Source organism: Mercenaria mercenaria, chromosome 4 (genome assembly GCF_021730395.1).
Source record: "Mercenaria mercenaria strain notata chromosome 4, MADL_Memer_1, whole genome shotgun sequence".
NCBI classification, from domain to species: domain Eukaryota; kingdom Metazoa; phylum Mollusca; class Bivalvia; order Venerida; family Veneridae; genus Mercenaria; species Mercenaria mercenaria.
This window is the reverse complement of record NC_069364.1, coordinates 64,158,655-64,182,412: the sequence shown is the minus strand read 5'-3', so window position 1 is coordinate 64,182,412 and position 23,758 is coordinate 64,158,655. Positions and strand designations below refer to the sequence as shown.

At 36.1% G+C, this 23,758-nt stretch overlaps 3 protein-coding genes across 3 annotated transcripts in view; 2 read left to right on the top strand and 1 right to left on the bottom strand.

Annotated features, from left to right (window-relative positions):
- The first annotated feature begins 6,380 nt into the window (after positions 1–6,380).
- On the top strand, positions 6,381–8,199 carry LOC123551954 (heavy metal-binding protein HIP-like). Its single transcript, XM_045341270.2, has 2 exons — positions 6,381–6,609; positions 7,521–8,199. Exons 1-2 carry the CDS (start codon positions 6,450–6,452, stop codon positions 7,958–7,960), a joined length of 600 nt encoding a protein of 199 aa, XP_045197205.2. The 5' UTR covers positions 6,381–6,449; the 3' UTR covers positions 7,961–8,199.
- Positions 8,200–8,893: 694 nt separating this feature from the next.
- Positions 8,894–10,890, bottom strand: LOC128556414 (uncharacterized). Its single transcript, XM_053541509.1, has 2 exons — positions 10,684–10,890; positions 8,894–10,176 (listed from the first exon to the last, which is right to left on the bottom strand). The coding sequence occupies exons 1-2, from the start codon at positions 10,856–10,858 to the stop codon at positions 9,734–9,736; spliced, it is 618 nt and encodes a 205-aa protein (XP_053397484.1). The 5' UTR covers positions 10,859–10,890; the 3' UTR covers positions 8,894–9,733.
- Positions 10,891–15,705: 4,815 nt separating this feature from the next.
- LOC123552925 (uncharacterized) overlaps positions 15,706–23,758 on the top strand; it is a 106,474-nt gene continuing 98,421 nt past the window's right edge. Inside the window, exons 1-3 of the mRNA XM_053541508.1 lie at positions 15,706–15,772; positions 19,721–19,768; positions 21,534–21,843. Coding sequence (XP_053397483.1) covers positions 19,767–19,768; positions 21,534–21,843 — 312 coding nt within the window. The 5' untranslated portion in view covers positions 15,706–15,772; positions 19,721–19,766. The remainder of the gene's footprint in view (positions 15,773–19,720; positions 19,769–21,533; positions 21,844–23,758) is intronic.

Here is a 23,758-nt window from a genome sequence, read left to right as displayed (position 1 = left end):
TAAATCACACTTCGCTCCTGGATCGGATGACGTTTTTGCACGCGAGTGGTATATTGCAGAATAACCCGAGATGGATTTTGCTCTACATGTATGAAGGTTATTTGCTGGTCGTGTTAGAATAATTTGGTCAAGACTGCAAGGAAATATTTATTGACCGGATTCGATTCCCGACTCAGGCTTGTCTTTTTTCCTTTTCGTGATTGATATTTTTAAGTAAGTTAAGAAACAAAAACTCATGTTCTAATACTCATAATATCACTAAACTTCAATTTTAAAGATTGATCATTTTTAGCCAAATTCTGAAGGTCAGTGCCTTCAATACTTTTTCAATAAATGAACCCGAAACAGTGATGATAATCTCAAAGGGACTGAGCTAAAGATTTGGCTAAAAATGATTTTCCTTAAAACTGAAACCATATCATCAATATTATATTAACTTTATTTCTATTTAAAATATATCCACATGATGCTGTATGCATGATCTTGATCAAGCAGTTTAGTTAGGATATAGAATATGGAAATTCTTGTAAATAGTATTCTTTATATTTTCAGATGATATGGAATATCAAACTCGGTGTTTAATTAGAAAATACAAACGCATAAGATATATAGAAAATTTTACTTGGGGTTTTCATTTGTCACAATTTTGAAACTATAAACAACCACTTCATTCTTAAGTAACTTGACATGGACAACCAAGATGGCGTCACAAAATTAGGGTTGGTCAAATTATTTACTCCTATAGACGATATGCTGCTACGATGCATTTTAATCATTTAAAAACACCATACACAATTGTAAAAATGCATTTAATTTATAAAATATATAATCAAATACCGGTATTCTGAAACTCACCATGAAAACTAGTCAATATTGTGCGGAAAAGTTATGTATCCAAACTGAAAATAATTTATATCCTCATATCTTTGAATTGTCCTTCAGGTAGCATAAAACTCAGTGGGTAAGTTCTTTGTTCATAGGTGGAGCACCTGATGGACATATTCAAAGATATGAGGATATAAATTATTTTCAGTTTGGATACATAACTTTTCCGCAAAATGCGCACAAACATTGATTACTTTTCATGGTGAGTTTCAGAACATTTGATTTTTTTTAATTTTATAAATTAAATGCATTTTTACCATTGTTTATGTGTGTATTAAATGATTAAAATGCATCTTTAGACCTCTGTAGCAGCATATTGTCTATCCGAGTAAATAATGTAACCAAGCCTAATTTCGTGACGCCATCTTGGTTGTTCATGTCAAGTTACCTTGAATAAATATGCATAATATTGAATTATAGATCTAAATAACAATATTTTTTTGTAGATTCAAGCTGTAACAATACATGTACATATCAAATGATCCAGATACAAATGCATCACAATAAATCACTATTGTGATGACCTGTGGCCTCATAACTCTACAGGGGCCGGGAATTTTACTGTTATGGTGATAAGGTTAATTGCTTCACAAGTAAGCAGGAGTCCTAGTAGTTTCTGCTAAGAAAACTGGGCAAAAAGAACATAATGTTATAGTTGAAAATAGATAATCTTTGAACCGTTTAAAGACCACCAGAAAACATCACTCGAACTGCTTAATGGATCTTTACTAAACCTCTCGCAAATTTATAAGAATGGTTCAGAATTAGTTCTCATGCTGACCTCCAAAAGCGGATCATTCCCAAAGGTCACATCTCTATCGCAAATGTTAGTGAATTCCATTCGGTCCGCTCGCTAAGCTCAATATGGACAGCACAGATCTACGGATCGCAGGGTCATGAATTCGATCCTCGGGCTAGGCGTATGTTCTCCGTGACGACTTGATAAAAGACATTGTGTTTAATATTATTCGTCCTCCACTTCTGATTCATGTAGGAATGGGCAAGTTAACATATATAGCTCCAAATACACTGGCACATCCAAAGATTCCTATATTTTTTTCCTAGAACAGTAGGTCAGTGGAACATGTTGTCCTATGTTGCACATACAGCAGCCACAGTTGACAATACAAAGCGATTGTCACTGTGCCTGTCCAAATCTCTGCGCTCAGTCTCTAAACAGTCTCTGCACTCAGTCTCTAAACATGTAACGTAGCGTGGCCATTTAATACAACAAACATAACCTTTTAACCAGTTTATTTATCATAGCAACAGTCTTTAATATTTAAACATAACATTTTAGCTAGATATTATTAAGTAAAGGTGACCTTATCAATCTAGCATCTATAACCCATCTTTCTCTCAAACTCTAAATCTAACTCTCTCTGCCTAGATAATTATATTTCAGCATATATATTTAATTAAGCAGTCTAGCCGCTATGTAAAATTACACAATTCGTCGTGACTTTTTCCTTAACATATCTAACTTTGATCCCGGAAGTAAATGATATAACAACTAAGTATACCTGTTTAAACCCTTGGGCTACATGTTTTGTGACAGTTTGACAATTCAGCTTTTCAATTTAGATTCAGTTAATTATAGTTTATCATCTTTCTCCGTAACATATTAAACAATGATTTATAGTATATACAATATTCCGAACCTTTCAAACCTGTTACATTACAAACAGTCTCTGCACTCTATCTCTAAACAATCTCTGCACTCAGTCTCTAAACAGTCTCTGCACTCAATCTCTAAACAATCTCTGCACTCAGTCTCTAAACAGTCTCTGCACTCAATCTCTAAACAGCAACCAGTGTGTAAAGAATGATAGCATGCAAAATTTGGAAAGTATTGTTGCATGTCACATGACTGTACAAAGGAGATGGTTCAATTTTGCTCGTAAATTATCTAAAAATTGAAAACGTCTGAATGCACTCTTCTTCTTGGCGTTAACCGGTCTAAATACAGTTTAGGTTTCATGCATCAAGAAGAATCTTCAGTTTTTAGCAACTTCTTAAACAACTTTTAAATTTTCGAAGGGTCACAGCTGTCAACTCAACCGAAAACTGACCATAAATTCTGTGAAGAAGTTGGACCTATATATGCTCTAGTTTACAGTTATCATCAATTCAAAATTTCTACTAAATTGTATAGGTCAGATAAGGCTTAACTGAACCTTGTCCTGGTTTTAATCAGCTCTAGTCTTGTTCAGACCCTGTGTTTTGTTCACAGGAGATAATTCCTGAGGCTATTCAAATTTGTGTATAGTTATGTCCTTTTCTTCAGAGCCAAGAAAGTCAAAATTTATAAGAGAAATGATTAAAAAGAATTTAAAGTGACTATCTAATCGGTAGCCAGACTAAATCAGCGCCTACACATTATCTTCGAAGTTATAACTCGGAGAAGAGAAGAAGGAAGTTGGTAGTTACTTGCGGAGAAAAGGTTTGTACTATTACAGAATCCAGGAACACCGGTTAGGTCTTAACTGCCCGCCGTTACCATAATGGAAATACTGTTAAAAAAAACGCGTTAAACCCATATCAAACAAACAAATAAATCGCAACGAGTTTCTATTTAGGTTTATACACCTTTTGTGCTTAAAATCAAACGTTTTGGTATTTCATATCAAATTGAAAACTACAAAACCCCTATGAATTTATGCAGTAAAGCAACTTTCAAAAATAATTTTGTAGTAAGATCTTTTTTCCAAAATATGAAAACATTTAATATAATGATAAACAGTTTCCATCTTTGACAACATACGTGTATTGATGTCGTTACGTAGGCTTTAAGAATGAAGAGAGGCCATACATTTCAAAGAAAATGATTTTTATTATCAGGTACGCCATAGCATTTAATTAGCAGACAGCTATTCTACGGGTATCCTCCGAATCAAATTAAGTAACGTGTTTCTTTTCTTAACGGTCGTAATCTATTAAAATCATGTAAGGACACGGTCGCATAGTCCTGTATTTTTTTCTCGCTGGCACCATACAGACGCTATCTATATGTAGACAAAATAAATTATTTAACTTTTCTTCGTTAATGGTTTATAAAACAAAGCAAAACAATTTTGAAATTGAATGTAACATGTTCAAATCCTTGCTATTAGAAAACCAGAAAAGTGGGAGTGATAGTCATATGCCGTTCCTATCTGTCTTCCCATGGATTTACTATCAGCTATACATGACAACCAAACATCGTCGCCGGCGTTTAGATGCATTACCAGCGAGGTACTTATCTCTTGCCAGTGGTCCTTACCGCCGTCAGCATATAAATATCCGACATGGTTGCTGGCTAGATTTTTCACAAAAGCAATATGGAAACCTTGGTTGTTTGGTGAAGAAGATAATGTTGCGTTAATCTGGTATGTTCCGTTTGCCGGTGCACGAAATGTCCCGTGCCTGTAATCGTAGCCAGAGCTTTGGTTCAGCTTGACTGTGTCGAAGATTAGTGGCTGGTCAGCTGTACATCCGCTGATATGGTGGCTTAATGTTATCATAAACGCAGAGTTTTGAATTTTTGGAGACCCTAAAATAAAATATTTGTTATAGAAGGATCTATTATGGAAACAATTTTTAGTTTTATCACTGGCTTTTCATAAAAATCGCTTTTTGCAGCATGTATGCTCGATAGATTACATACACTTCGAAAATTAGCTTACAGGTTATTAAAATTAAGTAAAACCAAGCAAAATCGCTGGCTTATCGATGAAATTGTCTCCCTTGAAAATACACTATCGGCGTTATCGATTTCTCGATCCGATTGATTTTGCTACTATAGAGATATATAGGAAATGATTTTTGTGCCCCCCATGAGTGGTGGGGGCATATAGATTTGGTCTTGTCCGTGCATCCGTGCGTCTGTCTGTGCCCGCGAAATGATGGTTAAGTGACTGCATAACGGTACTTTCTCTTTGATGTCATTCATTCCGTTCTGTTTATGTGACTTTTTTCTTTTTATGTGACTGATAGAACAATAGAGAGAACAATGGGGGTGTCACATAAATACCGTTTCGTTAGAACGTCCGTCCGTGCGTCCGTCAGTGCGTGCGTCCGTCCGTCCGAAGTTCGTGACGCGCCTAGCTCGAAGAGTATTTGATATAAATTGATGAAACCTTGCATGAGTCCTTATCATGACATGAACTTGCGCACCTCTTATTTTTCGTCAGGCTCCGCCCCCTATTTTCAGAGTTATGGCCCCTGAAATAGTCAAAAATACACATTTTACCTTGTGTCACGCCTAGCTCAAAAAGTATTTGATATAGATTCATGAAACCTTGCATGAATCTTAATCATGATATGAACTTGTGCATTTCCTATTTTTGCATATGACTCCGCCCCCCCCCCCACCCCTACCCCCCTCCCCCCCTCCCACCCCCTATTTTTAGATGGCCCCTGAAATAGTCAAAAATGCACATTTTCACCTTGTGACATGACTAGCTCAAAAAGTATTTGATATAGATTAATAAAACCTTTGCATGAGTCTTAATCATGATATGAACTTGCGCACCTCCTATTTTTCATCTGGCTCCGCCCCCTATTTTCATGGTTATGGCCCCTGAAATAGTCAAAATTGCACATTTTCACCTTGTGACACGCCTAGCTCAAAAAGTATTTGATACAGATTCATGAAACATTGCTTTAGTCTTAATCATGATATGAACTTGCGCATCTCCTATTTTTCATTTGGGTCCGCCCCCAATTTTCAGAGTTATGGCCCCTGAAATAGTAAAAAATGCACATTTTCACCTTGTGACATGCCTAGCTCAAAAAGTATTTGATATAGATTCATGAAACCTTGCATGAGTCTAAATCATGATATGAACTTGCGCACCTTCTATTTTTCATTTGGATTTGCCCCCTATTTTTAGAGTTATGGCCCATGAAATAGTCAAAAATGTACATTTTCATCTTGTGACGCACCTAACTCAAAATGTATTTGATATAAATGGTTGAAAATTTGCATAAGCCTTAATCATGATATAAACTTGCACACCTCTAATTTGTCTGGCTGGCTCCACCCCATATTTTTAAAGTTATGGCCCATGAAATAGTAAAAAAATGCACTTTTTCACCTAATTATGTGCCTAGCTCAAAAAGTATTAGATGTAAGTTCAGGAAACCTTGCTGGAGTTTTTAACGTGATGTGACCTTGCACACTTGGCATTCTTCTTGAGAATCTTAGCTCTTATTACAGAGTTATGGCCCTTGAAATAGCCAAAATAGTGGATCTTTTGTTTGTGATGCTCATAGCTCGAAAAGTATAGGGCCTAGAGTAATGAATCCTTTTCATAAAATGTTTGTTGAGGCTATACCCCATTAAGACATGAAATCTTCTAATGGTATATCATGTGTATCCTCACTTTTGCATACCATGGTTCCCTAGTTTAGTTCGTCTTCTGATGGATGAGAACGGTGTATCACCAAATTAGGACATTTGCTTGCTTACCGAGGCATTTTGTTTACGAACATTCAAGTCTACATTATTTTCTAATAAGGAAACAGATAAAGAATTATTTACGCTTTGTTAATCATTTGTTACGTAACATCAAGCAGTCGGGATGAATTCAATTGCTTTATTTTTGTCAGTGGTAGCTTGTGATTGTGTGAAGAGTTTAGTTTTAGAACAACAAACGGATCCTGATGTTCTGCAGTTGCTTGTTAAACTGGAAGCAAAAGTTTCAACGCTAGAGGACAAGATAAGAGTATTGGAGGAATCAGGTACTCATTTATTTGTCTGTGTTTCTTCTACTTCTTCTTGGCCCGCTCTTGAGTATTGTGTTGCACTTCAACGTGCAATGCATACTTCGTTATGTTTGTCAAACTGTTAAAAAGAAGACAAGATAAGGGTATTGGAGGAATCAGGTACTCATTTTTATTCATAAATGTTTCTTCTACTTCTTCTTGACTAACTCTGGAGTATGGTCGTGCATTTCAACGCGAAGTGCATATTTTAGCTATATTTGTCGTACTTAGATTACTTTATATTTTAAAGTTTTTCTAAAAGTGCATATTGATATCATGTATTTACACACATTTTTGCGATATGATTGAAACATCAGAAGATGAACAAAATGTAGATATTTTTCATGTTTTTTCTCAATCTATTTACTACCATTATTTGTCCTCAGTATCAAGTTGCGTGCATATGAAAATATTTATCTTATTTTTATTCCAAAAAAAGTACTTTAAACAGCAACAAATATAAAGTAATATCATTGTATGTTTTCAGTAAACCATCCCACCAAAGTAGCTTTAAACAGCGGTAAATGTAAACAAATATTCAATAATTATATGATCCCATTTAAAGATCACACGAAGGTAGCTTTATACAGCGGTAAATGTAAACTAACATCAATAATTATATGGCCCCATGTAAAGATCACACAAAAGTAGCTTTATACAGCGGTAAAGATAAACTCATGTCAACATATAATCTCATTGAAACATCTATCATCCTGTACGCTATAAAATTCACTTAAGGACAACGTAATCCCTTAGAAGACTGAAGCAGTTAGAAAAAAATGTAGATGACCAAATTGTTGTTTGTTATGGAAGTAAGAACAAATATCTTGTAAATGTAAATGCAACTTGGATTCCACGAATTAATGTTTTATCAACCTTATTTGCAGGGCTTGCAACTAAAAAAGAACCGAATCCGGCATTTATGGTAACACTGACGCACAGGGTTGAAACTTGCGCCACCGATCAGCCACTGATTTTTGACAATGTACGGCTCAACATAGGATCTGGCTACGACAAAAGACATGGACTGTTTAGAGCACCAAGGAATGGAACTTATCAAATCAGTGCTACCTTAACTGCTACACCGAATACCCAGTACCATGTCGCATTTGTTAAAAACATGGCATCAAATCATGTGGGCTATCTGTATGCGGACAATATCAGTCTATGGTTAGAAAGAAGTACGTCGCTAGTAATGCATTTAGATGCCGGAGATGATGTTTGGTTGTCATGTATCTATGGCAACAGTGCTATTCATGGCTTCCAAACTGGCAAAGCGCCTGACTACGATTCGCATTTTTCAGGTTTTATGATTAGTGAAGATTGATATAATTCTTATTAGTAAAAAATAATGGTTTTTGTTGGAACTCTCCTTGGTAAATATACCTATAAATAAATATTTTACCTCCTTAATAAACGGAGAAAACAGTATGCGTGCGTTTAAAGCCGGGGTCATTTTGGGTATAATAAAGATACAATATAACTTTTATTCAAAATATCTCTGTTTTGTTTTAAAAGTTCCTTATCTACTTGAATGTTTTATGACAGTAAAGAGTATGATGGTTATGGAAAGTCTTTGTTCAAGAAACTGTTTGAAACATGTCATTGAAACAATTGTATTGTTCTTTTTCTACATTCTTATTTTGAATTCAATTTTTGTTTTGGACTACTCAATTCCTTTCTGTGTATTTTGGGGTATAGATATAATTTCCGTAAGATTTTTATGGAGGTTTTAGGCTTTGACATAACTTTAAAATAGCATTTTGTGTGTCTATTGATTTTCATGTCATATATCAATTCTGGTAGATAGAAAATTCTATTCTTGAAAGCATAGAATGAAGCTGAGCAAATACGGTATCAGATTCGATGTAGCGGAGTCTATCCAAGAGAAGTAACGAAAACAACACACGCACACGCGAGCGCGCAGATACGCACGCATACACATACCACAGCACCAGCTTTAATGACACAGCTGGTCCAGAAAACTAATTTTTGTACTGACACAGTTATAAGCAGTTCGATTTTTACAAAACTTTGTTTCAGAACTGTCCAGTTATAAAATGGGGAACTACTCTGAAGTAGCCTATGGACCGAATAATCTAAGTTGCCTTTATGCATGTGATCCTTTACGACAGCAAAAACTGCTCAAATTACAAATCTTGCAGTTTAGCAGGGAAGAACTGTAATTTATTAAAGCTTGCAATGTTCTAATGAACATCAGGTACTGCCTTACAGTATGATACAGGTATGTACATGTATTCTTAAAACAGGCACGCTATACGCTAGTGTGGTGCAGAATGAAGACGTTACATTTCATTAATCAGGCACCGTTACCGTTACAAATGTTCACTTCCAGTTATTTTTTTTACGATATTAAAGTAAGTCAAAATATTCAGTTTAAAAATGAGAAAACAATAAAATATTACTTAGATCAATAATTTTAGGTCATATGGTGATATTCCTTCAGCAGTCTATGGGGAAGGGTGGGGAGGTGAGGTGCACCGTTTTTAGATAACACGAATAATGTTCTGCTCGACGCCAGGTGTAAAGTTCAAACTCGCACTGTTTTGAAAAGTCATTCCTTAACAACTTTGGAATCATGAGTTTGAATACTGCTACATATCATTAAAAACGCAGCATCGTTGAGGCTTTGCATCAAACGTTTTCTTTTCATTTTTTAGTAGTGATATTCCAAGATGTTTTCGCAATTTGAGAATTTTGGTGTCATTCCTTAAGATATTCTTGCAAAACAATGAAGAAGTTCTTCATGAACTTTTGTTTCGCATCTAGCGAATCAAATACAGTCAAACACCTTTACATATTTTGTACATATGTGTACGCTCATTCTGTGGAAGGACTGACTACTTGTGAAAGATAACTAAAGTTGAGAATATCTCGACAGCATTTAAAATGAAAAATGATTAAAAAGTACAAAGTTAAGAATGGCGTTAACATCTTTTAAATATATGTTCATGTTGATTTAACAGAAAGCAACAAATTAAATGGTAATAAATCAGAAAAAACCAACACTTTTTGTACAAGTTCTTTTCGATATTGGTGAAATACTTTTGTCCATATCTCAAAGAAAACTTGCCAACGGTTAAGGTACGGCAATCATAAATCCGGAAAAATGCGAGTGATACGTCTTATAGTCGTTCCCCGCGTCTAAATCCCCTTGTAACGTACTTGAGCTCAGGCAAGACAGCCATACATCGTCGCCAGCATTTAGATGGGTAACTATTGAAGTGCTAGTCTCTTGCCAGAAACTGTGTCCAACACCTCCGTATAAATATCCTATGTGGTTAGATGCAAGGTTTTTAACAAACGCAACGTGGAAATCTGTCTGTGGCGCTGCACTGACAGTAGCGCCAAAATGGTACGTGCCATTTTTCGATGCACGGAATATCCCGTGCCTGTTATCGTAGCCAGTGCCTTGGTTCAGTTTGAAAGTATCGAAAATGACCGCTTGGTTTACGGTGCATGCGAGTGTGTGACCTAACGTAGCCATGAACGCTTGCGTCGGCTGATGAGACGGTGCGGCACCTGTAATAAAAGAAAATTATACACTCTATGTGGTCAGTTTCCAGGAAGTGTGGAAGTTTGTGGAAAATATCGAGATATTTGAATTCATCCATAAAATAAGTTCGCGGTAATAGTATGGCTGCTTCGTCACAGATATACCATGGCCGGTTTTGTTAAGATACAGCAACCGGATTCATGGAGAATGAATTACAACGGATTTCACTCGCAAATAAATCTATAGGTGTTATGGTCGGCATTAAATCTCCCGCATTGAGTGTGCGCACGCATTGAATGTACACTATTAAACCACCTAGTACACTCACCAGTAGGAATGTTGGCGCAACTGTTATCGAAAAGGTAGGAGCAAGATAGTGTCGTTGGCAGGGATAAAACAAAACAAAATCGGAGTAAATCAACTTCTTTTTCATGTGACTTTTGATATAATCTACCTTTACATATGTTTGAGTTGCGCCATGAGAGCTTTGCGAATCTGAAAATGCTAGATCAAATTTGTGAAAAATATCTTACATGTACACGATTCTTCCAATTCCTCCACCTTAGATTTCATGTTGTTAAAGTCAGCCTCCAGTTTAACAAGAAGTTGAAGGACGTTTGGGTCCGTCTGCTGGTCCAGTACAAGACTATAAACGCCTATTGCACCAACACCGAATACGCAGAATAAAACTACAATTTTGAAAAGCATTATTGTGTCTTTGTTTTGTTTCAGCTAAATGCAAAAAAAATAAATAATCTGTTACTCATTATCAATACAAATGTGCTTGTGATATAGGTCATCTGCTAGTCACAAAAGACATTTCGTCTATTTTCTTCTGGTGTCACAGGAATGCATGTAAAATTTATCAAATGAACAAGACAAGCGGCATATATGTAATTATAGCATGTTGATTGTATACATCCTTGACCCGGCCATAATGTATTTTAGTTCTACAGAGGTTACAGTGATCATACCTTTTTAGTTCACCTAAGCACGAAGTGTTCAAGGTGAGGTGTTGTGACTGGTCATTGTCCGGTGTGCGTCGTCCATCGTCCGTCATGCTTCGTTCGTCAAGATTTGCCTTGTTAACACTCTAGAGGCCACAGTTATAACTCAGTCTTAATGAAACTTGCTCAGAATGTTTGTCTTGTTGATTTCTAGGTTGAATTTGAAATTGGGTGATGTGGGGTCAAAAATTAGGTAGGTAGGCCAGATCAGAGGAAAAGCTTGTGAACACTCTAGAAACCACAATTGTGACTCAATCTTTATGAAACTTGGTCAGAATGTTTGTCTTCATGATCTCTAGGCTAAGTTTGAATTTGGGTCTCTTGGGTCAAAAACGAGGTCACCCGGTCAAATCAAAGGAAAAGCTTTGGAAACTGGGTCATATGGGGTCAAAAACTAGGTCAGCAGGTCAGGTCAAATGAAAATCTTGTAAACACACTAGAGTCCACCGTTTAAGTTTGAAACTTATGAGAAATTTTCAGAATGTTTATCTTGATGACCCTTAGGTCAAATTCAAATCTGAGTCATGTGGGGTCAAAAACTAAATCATCCGTTCAAATCAAACGCGCCAGGGGCCACGTTTATGATTCTATCGTCATGAAACTTTGTCAAAATGATGATCTTGATGATTTTTAGCCCAAGTTTTAATCTGGATCATCTGGGTTCAAAAAGTAGGTCAATTTGTTTGTTTTGGGTTTAACGCCGTATTTGAACAGTATTTCAGTCATGTAACGGTGGGCAGTTAATCTAACCAGTATTCCTGGATTCTGTACCAGTACAAACCTGTTCTCCGCAAGTAACTGCCAACTTCCCCACATGAATCAGAGGTGGAGGACTAATGATTTCAGACACAATGTCGTTTATCAAATAGTCACGGAGAACATACGCCCCGCCCGAGGATCGAACTCGCGACCCCGAGATCCGTAGACCAACGCTCTTACCTACTGAGCTAAGTAGGTCAAAGGAAACCCTTGTGCATGCAAGAGGGACTGCATTTTTCATTTGATGTGTATGAAGCTTGGTCAGAATGTTTGTCTGCAAGAAATCTCAGACGAATTTTTATCTGGGTCATGTGTGGTCAAAAACTAAGTCACCAGGTCAATCCAAAGCGTAAGCATGTTTACACCCTAGGGTGCACATTTTTTATTCTATCTTCATAAAACTTGGTCAGAATGTTTGTTATCATGAAGTCTTGGATGATTTCAATCTGGGTCACGTTGGGTCAAGAACTAGATCAATAGGTCAAATCATAAGGAAAAGCTTGTATACACTCTAGAGGCGACCTTTTTGCTGAAATTTTGACAAGTTCAATTATGGGTCATGTGGGGTAAAAAAAAAACTGGGTCACTTGGTCAAATCAAAGGAAATGCTTGTTTACTCTGAAGAAGCCTTTTTTTTTTTTTTGTTTTGTTTTTTATCAAATCTTAACGAAAATTGGTCAGACTATTTGTCTCAATGAAATCACTAGGTAAAACATGTTTACACTGTTACAGTGTGTTACTCAGGTGAGCGACCTAGGGCCATCGTGGCCCTCTTGTTACAATTACTGGCTATTTAGTTTAGAAAATGTAAAATCCGAAAGAAAATAAAAATTAACCATTTTGAGATGACATAATATCAGTTCTATACAGAAAGATATTTTGAAAATTACAAATATTCTGAAACAGAAAAAAAAACTTCTATTGCAGTTTGAAACGATAAAATGTATGAATGTCATTCTTACATGTTCCTAGAAAGCTTTTGATAAAAATTATGATGGGTTTCATTTATCGCATTAATAATGAAGGAGACGTTATTCGGCATGTTGACGTGATTCTTGACGCCATTATTCGCTCTTATTATATCGGTCTGCGCGTCATTTGTTGTTTATCATAGAATATTTTCCTTCATTTAACTGGTAATCAAATCAAGCCATGTTAGAATCAATATATTTGTTTTCCTAATCATTGCTTGTATGTCACAAATAAATAAATATATATATAGTGTCAAACGTTGTAACAGCGCGCTGAAAAAAGAAAACCACACACAACAGGATGTGAAATGCGATAACGCAGGGGCTTCGGATTTTTCTTCTGTGTTATTTTATCAATTTCAAAGTGAAACATACCCTTTTTCCCACTTAATCTATCTATAAAAACAACAACAGCAATTAAGTGTTGTCTCCAATAACGATCTAGTCTAAACAGCAATGTGTTGCTTTTTGGAGGCTGGTTTACCCGCTTCCAAAGTTGATACTAATTTTCTGAAATAAGTTAGTGCTTATCTTATTTCTTGCAACATCTAAATTTCTGCGCTACCTCATATTGTTCCATTCATGAGCAGTACGGATGAATTTTCAATTACAAGGTAGTGGTTACAGGCCAAACTTAGGCCAAACTTAGCAGATAAAAATTTATCATTGATAAAATAGTTCATCCAAGTCTTTAAGATTACATCACTGACTGCAGTTTAGATTATCACTCTAGGTATATGTATATATACTGTACACTGAACTGTCGTCGGCAGACCAACGGCATTCACTAGATCGGGTTGAACGGGTGTGATTATGTAAGTTCCGGATTTTTGCGAGTCTCACGCAGTTACAGCTGGTCTGAGGTACCTTCGGTTTGGTAGATCGGTGCAAACAGGTTTATTTCTATGTTAATTTTACTACTTTTATTTAAAATGTATACATTCTAGGTGTTATCATGTCAGCGGACTGACTGTTCAATACATTGGCAGGTTAGCCAAAATGACTAGAAAGTTTTTCGATGCTTCTTGGTAATATGTAAACATTTCGTTTGTTTTGTTCCTTATTGTAATTTGATGGCACAATAATCATCCATGAGTGGATAATTAGTTATTATGTTGGTTTTGTTACTATTTTTGATCTCTTTGTTTCTTTTCTTGAGATGAAATGTGTCCTCTGAAAGATTTAATGCATTTCTATTTGTAAACAGACAGCCTGGAAATGCAGCAGTTCTCTCCTTCATCTGATGTGTCGACAAACAGCATTAACTCCAACAGTCAATGAAATATTACAGGAAAGAAATCTGCCGTAATCCGCAACTATGTATGCTCAAGCCTTTGATTATAATTAGTCATTCACTTTTTTTCTGCAGAAACCTCGTGTATTTAATACTGCTGGCGAAAGGGCAGAATTTCGGTCACAATGTGGACAGAAGACGGCACGCATATACTAAATCCCATTTTCTGTAGTTTCTAACTAAATAACAATATGTCCACAGGTAGCTTGCCCCATTTCAGGTTAGTACGGATAATTTTAGAATTGACATAAAATGGCGAGAAAGCTATGATCGTGTATTTTGGGGATATTTTTTTGAGATCAAAATTAAAATGCTGCGACTGTGACTACTTTTAAAACCAAAATGGAATTCTATTTCTCACAAAACACTAGAAAAATCTGTTATTGCATTTCTGCCAAAATGTCAAAAACATTCGCAATGAAATTTAAACACGCACACCTCTAAGGATTTCTCAAGTAAGAACTGGTCCGCCGTTAAGTGAAGTGACTATACTTACACTGTGGGGAAACCTACGTGACCAAAAGGTAAGATACGGAGCCAATTCGGCTCACTTCAGGTATTATTTTGAGTCATAACTTTAGTCAATATTCAATGGAATTTCATGAAATAAAGACGAACGCCTTGCTCTTTAAAGGACAAACTCTCGATGCTGGTAAGAAGCCAGATTAATTTTGCAAAAAGTGCAACGGCGTATTTCGCTGGTCACAAAATGTTGTGCATTTCACGGAGCATTTCACTTAAAAATGGTCTAAATGATTTGTAAATCATCTTCAGGCTACAGTTCATTAGTTTCTAAGTAACCCTCCAGATTATAAATTGACAATAGAAAATAAAGGAAGGCGTTCGTCTTTATTTCATGAAATTTCATCGTTTATTAACAAAGTTACGACCAAAAATGTTACCTGAAGCGTGCGGATTTGTTTACATATCTGGCTCCGTACCTTACCTATTGGTCACGTGGGTTCCCCACAGTGAGTAAGCAGAATTGCAGAGATAATTAGTATAATTCATCGTAGGATTGTTTGTAAACGTGTTAACTGAGGAACTCGTATCTGAAGCAGCCCGAATATCGTGAAACTGTCCAAGGGTTGAACATATTTCACCTTAACCTTGCTCTTCACCCCTGTTTTTTTTTTATATCTTTTAAATTACTAACATGTATCAAATATTCATTTCCCTTTTATTTTGGCCCAACTTTCTCGCACGAAGTCTACGTCCCAGGCAGGCAGGAATGTAGGCAGATGTCAATGTGACCAGACAATATGAACAGACCAGACAGTCATTTATAGCGGTACCTCGTCCTCCCTATACTTCATATAGTTTAACGCCGTAAAAGGATTACATTTTTAAAGAAAAATCACTTTTTTGTTTACGTTACTGACCAGTCAGAACGGACTTGACATTACCAGGTTACCTATCGCATTTTCTTCTGAAGATTACCGCAGGTCGCGGAGAGATGACAACGCTTGCAAATGTGTATTCGTTAGAAAATCATAAACAAAAATGTTTGTTTACAAATGGCGGCGATGACAGCATGAATAATACTCGGAACTAATGCAAATAGAATGTTTGCAAGGGCACGATAATTGCAGTATATATTTACTTATTTATTCCTTATTATTGTATATACTGCAGAATATGTTTTTGGAAGTGTTTATCGGTACTGGTTTCACACACAGGCACGGGTCCAGTGTATATTTTTTTGTTTAAATGTTAAAATGGGTGCTTACAAAAAAGATACTGACTGATAAATGGCAAACAGTGCAGATCATGATCAGACTGCATGAACAATTTACACTGGTTGCAAATGCAGAATCAATCGTATTCAACATGATAGAGGTTAAAATGCATTATAAAGCAACTTAAGCACCTAAAAACATTGCCCAAATCGGACCTAATCTGTTAGACCATCTGTTACATAGTATTGTATTCAACCAAAAATTTCCTAAGAAACGTTCAACGAAAAAATCTGGATTTTCATCAAATATCCTGGATTTTCAACTGAAATATCCTGGAAAATTGTCCACGGAACTTGACATGTATGTTTAAGCTATCCATAAATACTAAACTGACCCCATAAATTGCTTTGAAATACACAGAACAAGTCTCTAGGAGCGAAATATTTCAAATATCCCCGGCGATTTCAGCTGCCAAACGAAGTGATAAAAACCAGGAACACGTCCGCTATCCGGAATGAAATCACCGGGGGATAACTGAAAGATTTCGCTCGTAGAGACTTGTACTGTGTTTTTCAAAGCAATTTATGGGGTCAGTTTAGCATTTATGGAAGGCTTTAAATGTTTCAAAGGTGCGATCATGCAGGTAGTGGCTGCAAGTGTATAAACTCTGATTTTGAAATGTTCCACAAGTTTGCCGAGTAGCTTCCCATAGCGCTACACTCGCATAGTTCACCTTTTCAATGTAAATGATACTATGACCGGATTTTTTGTCATCAATTTTTTTTCTTTTGACTAACATATATAAAGTATATTTGTGTGAAAAAAAATATATTAAACAAAAAAATATACACTGGAACCGTGCCTGTGGTTTCACAGTAGTTTCCGGATCGAAATCACTATTTTTTGCCTGTAACTTTCAAACAAAACATAAAATTTTCACAGAAAAAAACCTAGGTTCTTCATTAACACCATGCAGAATTCGTATTATACTTGCTTTCATAACACAAATGTAAGTGAGGTCTCAAAGGGGGCAATTAATTCCATTAATATCTCAGTTAGTCCGAGTAGTTTTCCGGACTCTTTCATTGCACAGTTGTAACCTTTCTCTAAAAGCAAACATTTCCGATTTGATACATATATTCAAAATTAAAACATAATTCTAAGGTGAGATGATGACTGGAAAAGAATATTTCAAGAATTTAACAAATACTAGATTTATAATACGCTCATTACAGTTACGTCTAATTACGTTTGAATGAAGTTTGCAGCGTCACGCTAAAATGACGGGACGTATTGAGCGAACTGGTAATATTACAAAAAAGAAATTAAGAACTTTTAATACAATTAACAACTGTTTTCTAAAAAAACAACAAGACTGGTCTCAGAATTAGTAGTCTAACGCCCTGACCACTCGGGCATGGACACTGATGCTAAGAATTTGATTGATAGACGGTATCGTAGGTAAATCCCTGTCTATTTTGGTTATTATTTTTAATCGATGATTGAATGCCGTAGTTAAGTGAAAAGGGCGAATTTTTCTGACTTTCGTTGTTTTAATTTATTACTATCAGTATGTTTTTACTGTATCGTCTGTAAATGGGAGCATCAGTTGACTGATGTTTACCTTCAAGGGGCCTCAGTTTCTGCGCATGCGCACTGTAAGTGGAATTCCCCTGCGGTTGACAATCTCTTTTGTAAACATTACATCAAAGTAAGTTAAAACAACCGGGATTTTCAAATAATAAATAAGTTCGTTAATGCTAGGTTTTCACTGCTAAAAGGCAACAAATGTCTAGATAATATGATATTGTTACCCAGATGTTTTACTACGGCGTAAAGTCTATACAGCACGAAATGTGAAAGGTCCGGAAAACTACTTGGGTCCGGAAACTACTGGGAAACCAGTATCGTGCTGATAAATTTTATTTTTCTTACAAATTTTCATATTTAAGACTTAACTTCTTAAGATAATTTGAGCCGCGCCATGAGAAAACCAACATAGTGAGTTTGCGACCAGCTTGGATCCACTGACCAGTCTGCGCATCTTTATATCAAAAGTAAGAAAAATAAAACCAGAAGAAAATGATAATAATTTTGGACTTTGAAAATCATTTTCTTGGTTGAATATTATGTTTAAGGCAACTTTTCTCATAAACTATCAAAGCTATTGCTTTAAAACTTGCAACAGTTTTTCACAATCATAAGTGGACACTGTACATCAAGAAACATAACTCTATCCTGCTTTTTGCAAGAATGATGGCCCTTTTTAGACTTAGAAAATCATGGGTAGGACAATATTTCTATTATACAAAAAAAATCAGATGAGCGTCAGCACCCGCAAGGCGGTGCTCTTGTTTATATTTTTTATTAAAAAAAAAAAAAAAAAAAACAGCAATGGTGAAATTTAATTGTTAAAAAACTTGATTATTGAAAATATGAAAAAAACACGGTTGTATCTTATCACTTTGTTTATTTAGCCCTTATTCAATCAAGCTTTCTAAACTCGTTATAAAGGTGAGAACTGATTTGCTATGAAGGTGAGAAATATCGCCTGTAATTTATGTACTGCACAGTAGCTATACAGTAGCTATTGTGATGAACAGAAGCAAGTCTATCAATGGTCCAGTCTTGTGTATTGGCCCTTACAGCCAATATGCAGACCTAAATTATCATTCACATAGGCCACATACCTGGCATACCAGAATCAGTGTCTTTAAAGAGCTAGTAATGTTTTAAATTGTTTATTCCTGCTAAATTAGTGACAGTCCTTAATTCAATGTTTCTAATTTCTCATATAAAGTATTACATTGAAATAGTCTTCTACTCAATAGAGTCTAGGCACATAAATTATTCAATGTTATGTAATGTGTATAGGCATTGTAACTCAGCAGCCTGTCACTGGCTGTAAATTTATCAGAGAATGACTCATGCAACAGATCGTCACATTTATAATCAGTGCTGTCAGTATGGAGATGTGATTTATATAAGCAGGAAAACTCGGAAGTTAGTAGAAAAGTAACTTGATAGTGATACTCAGGTTTTTTTCTCTCAGTAATTACAAATTGAATAGTTGAAGAGAACAATGTCATGTTGTAACTATCAAAATTGTAAGGCGTTTAATTAAAAAGTTATTGCAAATTAAAGGGGCCTCCGTGGCCGAGTGGTTAAGGTCGCTGACTTCAAATCACTTGCCCCTCATCAATGTGGGTTTGAGCCTCACTCGGGGTGTTGAATTCTTCATGTGAGGAAGCCATCCAACTGGCTTACAGAAGGTCGGTGGTTCTACCCGGGTGCCCGCTCGTGATCAAATAATGCATGGAGGGGCACCTGGGGTCTTCCTCCACCATTAAAAGCTGGAAAAGTCGCCAAAAGTCGTTAAATCCAAAAAACAAAATTGCAAATTAAACACAATATGTTATTTAGAAGTTTTGTTTAATATTTTTTTATAAATATCTCCTACAGTGTATCATCACAAATAAACAGAATAAAGCTGTAAGTTCATACATGCTTTATTTGCGAGTTCAAAGCAACATCGTGCTTTCCATTGTTAAAATTTAGAGGGTGGGAGACATATTATTTTTGCCCAGTCCGTCTGTCCATCCGTCCGTACGTCACACTTCATTTCCGAGCAGTAACTGGAGAACCATTTGACCTAGAACCTTCAAACTGTCATGCAGAGTAAATGACCCCTATTGATTTTGGGGTCACTCCATTGAAGGTCAAGGTTGGGAAAAAAGATACTATTTTCCATTGGGATTGGGGCCTTATTTCGGTCCCAAATTGGCTAGAAAAAAAAAACACTGTATACTGTATATTTGTAGGTTATGTGATCAACAATGTTATTTGTTCCTTTATTTCAGACAATCAGTAGCAGTACTAGTGACCGGAAACAACAGCGACGCAATCATGTAAGTTACTGGTATGAACAAGAATATTATCATTAGAGGAGCATAGTGTATATGGATAATATAAAGTAAATTTTATTATATTTTGACTTTCAGTATATTAACTAAACATGACCTGCTTATATAAATACATTGACCAGCACAGGCATTTTGAAAATTGGATTGAAATTTCGTGAAGTTGATTTTTGAGCTGTATCCGACAATGATTAATAAATGCAGGTTTGGCATGCTAGGAGGTTCTGGGAGCATACTACTCGCTAGTCCTATATGCCTTGAACTACTTGGGTCCTGTATAGGCCCCATCCCAGTGTATGTAACTAAGCAGGACTAGCTCCTTTGAATTTTTTTTGTCTAGTACGGATGTTGCAACATTTTTCTAGTATATATATGTATTTCCAATAGGACCAATAAAAATACTTTAATGCCTGCAAGGAGCTATATTCTTAAAATCTTTGTTATGAAATGATATATTTATACACTTCAAAATTTGATCTTATTTGTCAGTCTCATATGAGAGATCGCCGTGATGTCACGCATTTACACCAGTCCTGTTTATCTGGCGGTGGGCAAAACAAATGTTTTTACATCGTTTGTGTGTGGGATCGGAATTTTTTATTTTTAATAACTTTTTGGCTAATTTATGGATTTTAAAAATTCAAAGTTTTGGAATGCGTGCGATTTTCCAATTTCCTTGTTTAGATATCCTTTTAAAATGAAAAACCATTTTAAATGACATATGATTTTAATAGCGGGGTAACGATGCTCCAAACTTTTAGAAAAAACACTGTAAATTAAGCGTTTATAATTAATCCATTTTATTTTGAAATAATAATTAAAAGTAATCAATAAATTGCTTGTTTTCATATCCTTTCAACTGATCAAAAATTATTGATATCATTTATGTTTTAAGAAAGTTTAAGCCGTTAGAAAAACATCACTATTTACAAAAAAAACATGGACGCTTGGCGTTTGCCCACCAGACCTTTGTCTTATCAGTAAGTCTAAAATAGAAAATACAACAGATTTGTATACAAACACCATCTCTCCTATAGGCTTAAAACTAAAGGTCTCCTGTAGTTTTGACCAAGGCAGTTTACACACAATAACAAAACAATTAAATACACCTGTTGATATCACCTACTGACACCGTTTACATTAAAAATCAATGATATCTAATATCGATGAATGGGTCTGGAAATAGTTTTTAGGCCCTCGGAAAATGCAGGTAAATACCAGTAAATGCCAGTAACGTGTCAAATACTCTTAAATGCCGGCATTTTGCCAACCCTGGAGCATATGAGCCACACCATGAGAAAACCAACATAGTGGTTTTGCGACCAGCATGGATCCAGATCAGCCTGCGCATCCGCGCAGTCTGGTCAGAATCCATGCTGTTCACTAATGGTTTCCCTTATTGCAGTTGGCTTTGAAAGCGAACAACATGGATCCTGACCAGACTGTGTGGATGCGCAGGCTTGTCTGGATCCATGCTGGTCGCTTTCAAAGCCACTATGTTCATTTTCTCGTGGCGTGGCTCAAATGTATTTCATGATCTGTTGCAGCTTTTGTTGCTTTTTACAGCCGTGCAGTTGGAGCCATGTTAGAGGCTTTTGCAATTGGTATTATACTGTCATATCCTGTTGCACCACACTGAATTTTATTCCCACCTGATTGAACAGATACTTCATGTATATTGGTAAAAAATTCCATCTACTTCATGTTTCTATTGCCTAAATACTGTTATGAGTTTTTTTTACAACAAAAACAGGTACAAAAAGAAGGGCAAGAAGGCTGCGCCCAGGAAGTTTGAGGCAAACACTTTTGAAGTGGCATATAATGATATACAAGAATTAAGCAATAACTACCAGCCACCACAGCTGGAAAGGTTTGAAAAGGCAGAAGCAAGTCTACCAGTGACGCAGGCACGGTCGCTTCCAGCAATGAAAAGAACAGCACCATCAAAAACAGCTTTACCGCTGGCAAATAAAAAAAATGTTAGCAATTCTTTGCCTGTAAAACTACAGTCACCAGTAAAGAAGCTGTCACCTGAAGTTGTGAAGGAACCAGTAGTTGTACAGGTAAGATAACATTTCACTTTTCTTACACATTTTGTGTAAGCAGATTTAGTGGTACTTTTTTATCTGTCAATCCATCTGTCTGGAGAATCTCAAAGGTCAGGGTCACAGTTGAGGGGGTCAAAGGTGAAATTGAAGTTTGTCTGGACCATAACTTTGAAATGCATGGACCAAATTTGTTTATATTTGGCATGAATATTTACCTCAATCAGAAGGCGTGTCATGCACAAACCCCATGTTCCTATTTCAAAGGTCAAGGTCACTGTTGGAGGTCAAAGGTCAAATTGAAGCTTGTCCAGAGCATTTTTTCTTCATGCATGATGGGATTTTGATGTAACTTGGCATGAATGTTCACCTTTATGAGACGGAGTGTCCTGCGCAAGAACCAGGTCCCTAGGTCAAAGGTCAAGGTCACACTTAGAGGCCAAAGGTCAGATACAAGAATGACATTGTCTGGAGCATGTCTTTTTCATACGTAAGGGGATTTTTAGCTCGACTATTCGAAGAAAAAGTAGAGCTATCCTACTCACCACGGCGTCGGCGTTGGCGTCGGCGTCGGCGTCACACCCTGGTTAAGTTTTTCGTACCAGTCCACATTTTGACAAAGTCTTTTGAGATAAAGCTTTGAAACTTTCAACACTTGTTAACCATCACCATGTCCAGTTATAGGCAAGAGTATATAACTCTGTCAAGCATTTTGACTGAATTATGGCCCCTTTTGACTTAGAAATCTTGGTTAAGTTTTTCGTACCAGTTCATATTTTGGCAAAGTCTTTTGAGATAAAGCTTTGAAACTTTCAACACTTGTTTGCCATCACTATGTCCAGTTGTAGGCAAGAGTACATAACTCCATCAAGCATTTTGGTTGAATTATTGCCCCTTTTTTTACTTAGAAATCTTGGTTAAGTTTTTCGTACCAGTCTACATTTTGACAAAGTCTTTTGAGATAAAGCTTTGAAACTTTCAACACTTGTTTACCATCACCATATCCAGTTGTAGGCAAGAGTACATAACTCCATCAAGCATTTTGGCTGAATTATGGCCCCTTCTGACTTAGAAGTCTTGGTTAAGTTTTTCGTACCAGTTTATATTTTGTGTAAAGTGTTTGACATATGGCTTTGAAACTTTTATATCTTGTTCAGTATTATAGTCTCTATCAATAGGCAAGAGTACATAACTCTGTCATCTTTTTTGGCTGAATTATGGCCCTTTTTGAACTTGGAAATTGGTTCTGTTTTCGTATATGTCCATGTTTTGTCAAGACTATTTGACATTTGGCTTTTAAACTTTAAATACTTGTTTATCATTATGATTTCCATCTGCAGGCAAGAGTACATAACTCTTGACAACTATTTTGGCTGAATTATGGCCCTTTTTGGACTTTGAAATTTTTGTCAAAATATTTGAACTGTGGCTTTGAAACTGTTAACACTAGTATATCAACATGATTTCCATCTGTAGGCAAGTGTACATAACTCTGTCAACTATTTTGACTGAATTATGACCCTTTTTGGACTTGGAAATTAGTTAAACTTTTCATACAAGTCTGTGTTTGCCTAACATATAACTTAATAACATATTTGCCATCATGGTCACACATTGCCACTTAGTGCAAGACTAATCAAAATCCACAAATACAGGAAAATTTTTTGTTTAATCCATTTTTTTCTTTTGTCTGAAAATCTATAGAAATATTTTGACCCCATTCTTCAATCAATTCTTCGAATAGTCGAGCGCGCTGTCATCCGACAGCTCTTGTTATGTAACTTGGCACACATGTTCAGCACCATGAGGCAATCTTCTTTTTATGCCCCCACTTCGAGGTGAGGGGGGGGGGGAGCATATAGATTTTCCCTTGTCCGTCCTTCCGAGTATGTTGGTCGCACCTAGCTCCAAAAGTATTTGACGTAGAGTCACA